The sequence below is a fragment of the Octopus bimaculoides genome, chromosome 27 (assembly GCF_001194135.2).
Source record: "Octopus bimaculoides isolate UCB-OBI-ISO-001 chromosome 27, ASM119413v2, whole genome shotgun sequence".
Lineage (NCBI taxonomy): Eukaryota > Metazoa > Mollusca > Cephalopoda > Octopoda > Octopodidae > Octopus > Octopus bimaculoides.
In genome coordinates, this window is record NC_069007.1 from 8,732,818 (window position 1) to 8,735,982 (window position 3,165).

Genomic DNA, 3,165 nt, shown 5'->3' on the forward strand with positions numbered 1-3,165 from the left:
CGATAACTACTGACCGAGACCTTTGGAAATGTGCTGTGCGTGAGAAGACCCAGCAAGCCAAGTGAGATCGTTGCCAGTGCCCCTGGATTGGCTCTTGTGCGGGTGGCACATAAAAGACACCATTTCAAGCGTGGCCGTTTTCGTGCGGGTGACATGTAAAAGCACTCACTACACTCTCTGAGTGGTTGGTATTAGGAAGGGCATCCAGCTGTAGAAACTCTGCCAAATTAGATTGGAGCCTGGTGTTGCCATCCGGTTTCACCAGTCCTCAGTCAAATCGTCCAACCCATGCTAGCATGGAAAGCGGACGTTAAACGATGATGATGATATATATATATAGATAGATAGATAGATAAATAGATAGATATACATACACACACATAAATCGTCCAACCCATGCTAGCATGGAAAGCGGACGTTAAACGACGATGATGATGATGATGATGATATATATAAATATATATATATATAGGAGACCCCCTTCAGTCATGACTGACCCTGGGATTGCACCTAGAAAGTTACCCTCCGAGGCACAAGTCCAGAGAAGGTTGTTTATGGAAGACCAGCAGTCGCCCATGCATACCAGCCTCCCCACTTCATGCCACCGATGTTATCCAAGGGAAAGGCAAAGGCCGATACAGCTTGGCACCAGTGACGTCACAACTCATTTCTACAGCTGAGTGAAGTGGAGCAACGTGAAATAAAGTGTCTTGCTCAAGAACACAACACGCAGCCCGGTCCGGGAATTAAACTCACAACCTCACATTCATAAGCTCAACGCTCTAACCACTGAGCCATGGTAGAGAACTAGTTGGATGAAATTTTATTCAACAATAAGAAAATTCTAATATCACAACAAATTGTTTTGTAACTTAAAAACATGTAAATAATTTATATTATTACATTTAATAATAAATAAATTACATGTCTGCATTAATGCAAAATGCAAAAATTCCTTCAAGATAATGCAGAATTTAAGCACAAGGCTTTCATCAGTCCAGGGTTTTAATAGGATACTTGCTCAAGGTGCCACTCAGGGCGACTGAACCCCAAACCAAGTGATCTTATAAATCAGTGCAAACAGAAACAAACATTACACACGGACAGTTTTCAAGGGTAGCAAGTGGACATGAGCCCTTCATGTGGACAACACAAAGTGGACAACACAAAGTGGACAACACAAAGTGGACAACACGAAGTGGACAACAGAAACATGTGGATAGTACATAGATAAATAGAAACAAGGACACACAGACAGCAAAAAATAGACAACAGCTTCACTTACCTATGATGGTAAAGTATTTCACCTCACAATTATCACAGACAATGGCCAGTTTACAGCTATATTTGCCAACAATGTGAGGTTCAAACCTCACTTCTATTACTCCAACCAAATTTTTCCTCATCCCAAATGTAGCAGGTCCAATACAAAAGGGAGGTATGGTAATATGTTCTTGCTGGGCATACGTCTGCCATTAAGAGAAAGAGAAAACAGGCTGTTTAAAAGACTTGCCTTGACTCTATTTTCATGTATGTGTATGCAAGACAGGGTTATTTTATTACTTTTCATTATCTTAAAAACAGACTATTTTAACAGAAATATGGAACGAAAATTTCAGAAGGGTGTATGTTAATACTCTTTTACTCTTTCACTTGTTTCAGTCATTTGACTGTGGCCATGCTGGAGCACCACCTTTAGTTGAGCAAATCGACCCCAGGACTTATTCTTTGTAAGCCTAGTACTTATTCTGTCGGCCTCTTTTGCTGAACCACTAAGTTACGGAGACGTAAACACACCAGCATCGGTTGTCAAGCGATGTTGGGGGGGACAAACACAGACACACAAACACACACATATATATATATATACATATACATATATACAACGGGCTTCTTTCAGTTTCCATCTACTAAATCCACTCACAAGGCTTTGGTCGGCCCAAGGCTATAGTAGAAGACACTTGCTCAAGATGCCACGCAGTGGGACTGAACCCGGAACCATGTGGTTTGTAAGCAAGCTACTTACCACATAGCCACTCCTACGCCTATAACAAGATTATATTTTGAGATTTTAGACTAGAAATTGTTTTCAATTATATAAGATATGCTAGTTTCTCACCTGAGCAGAGAAATCTATAATTCATTGTATATTTTCTGCCTTGATACCTTACCTTAATTCATTTAGATTATTTGAAATATGAAATAGCAGCAGGGCTAATGTAATAAACATCTTCAACTACATACACTTAATGTATATTCCTTTTGAATTTGTCAGTAGGCTGCGAACTGGCATGGTGGAGAAAACTCCCTCAAAGCACCAGGTGTTAAAACACCTGATAAGTCATGAACAGGTGAGATAACTCACCTCCAGTCCCATCCACGAGTGAGGGTCATTGATGTTTCACCACTTTTGTGACTTATAACATCATGTACCTGGACAGGATTGCAGGTGAATCATATGACTTACACACATATACTGAGCAAACTATGTGAAGTATGCCCAGTGAATGCATGCATCATCATCATCAACATCATCATCGTTTAACATCCGCTTTCCATGCTGGCATGGGTTGGACGGTTTGACTGAGATCTGGCAAGCCAGTGGGCTGCACCAGGCTCCAATCTGATTTTGCAGTTTCTACAGCTGGATGCCCTTCCTAATGCCGACTACTCTGAGAGTGTAGTGGTGGGTACTTTTTATGTACCACCGGCCAGTCAGGGGCACTAGCATCGACCACGTTCGGATGGTGCTTTTCATGCGCCACCAGTATGGGGATCCAGTCAGGTGGCACTAGCATCGACCCATGCTTGAATGGTGCTTATTACATGCCACTAGCACGGGTGCCAGTCAGGTGGCACTGGCCACGACTACGATTTCGATTTCACTTGATTCAACAGGTCTTCTCAAGCACATCATATTGCCCAACACTTCAAGGGTACTTTTAAATGGCCTGGTTATGCAACACTGGTATTGGCCACGACTGCAATCTCACTTTACTTGCCAGGTCTTCTCAATCACAGAATATCTTCAGAGCGTCATACTAATATATACTTTTGTTATTTACACCACCTGTCCTCGTCTGTTGTTATTATTTGTATATTCTCCCATATATATGTATATATATGTATATATATATATATATATATATATATATATATATATAT

At 41.0% G+C, this 3,165-nt stretch overlaps 1 protein-coding gene across 1 annotated transcript in view; it reads right to left on the reverse strand.

The window, feature by feature from the left end:
• The window catches only part of LOC106868915 (deleted in lung and esophageal cancer protein 1 homolog), a 52,491-nt gene that overhangs the window by 20,366 nt on the left and 28,960 nt on the right, over positions 1-3,165 (reverse strand). Inside the window, exon 10 of the mRNA XM_052977127.1 lies at positions 1,286-1,469. Within this exon, the coding sequence (XP_052833087.1) occupies positions 1,286-1,469 (184 nt within the window). The remainder of the gene's footprint in view (positions 1-1,285; positions 1,470-3,165) is intronic.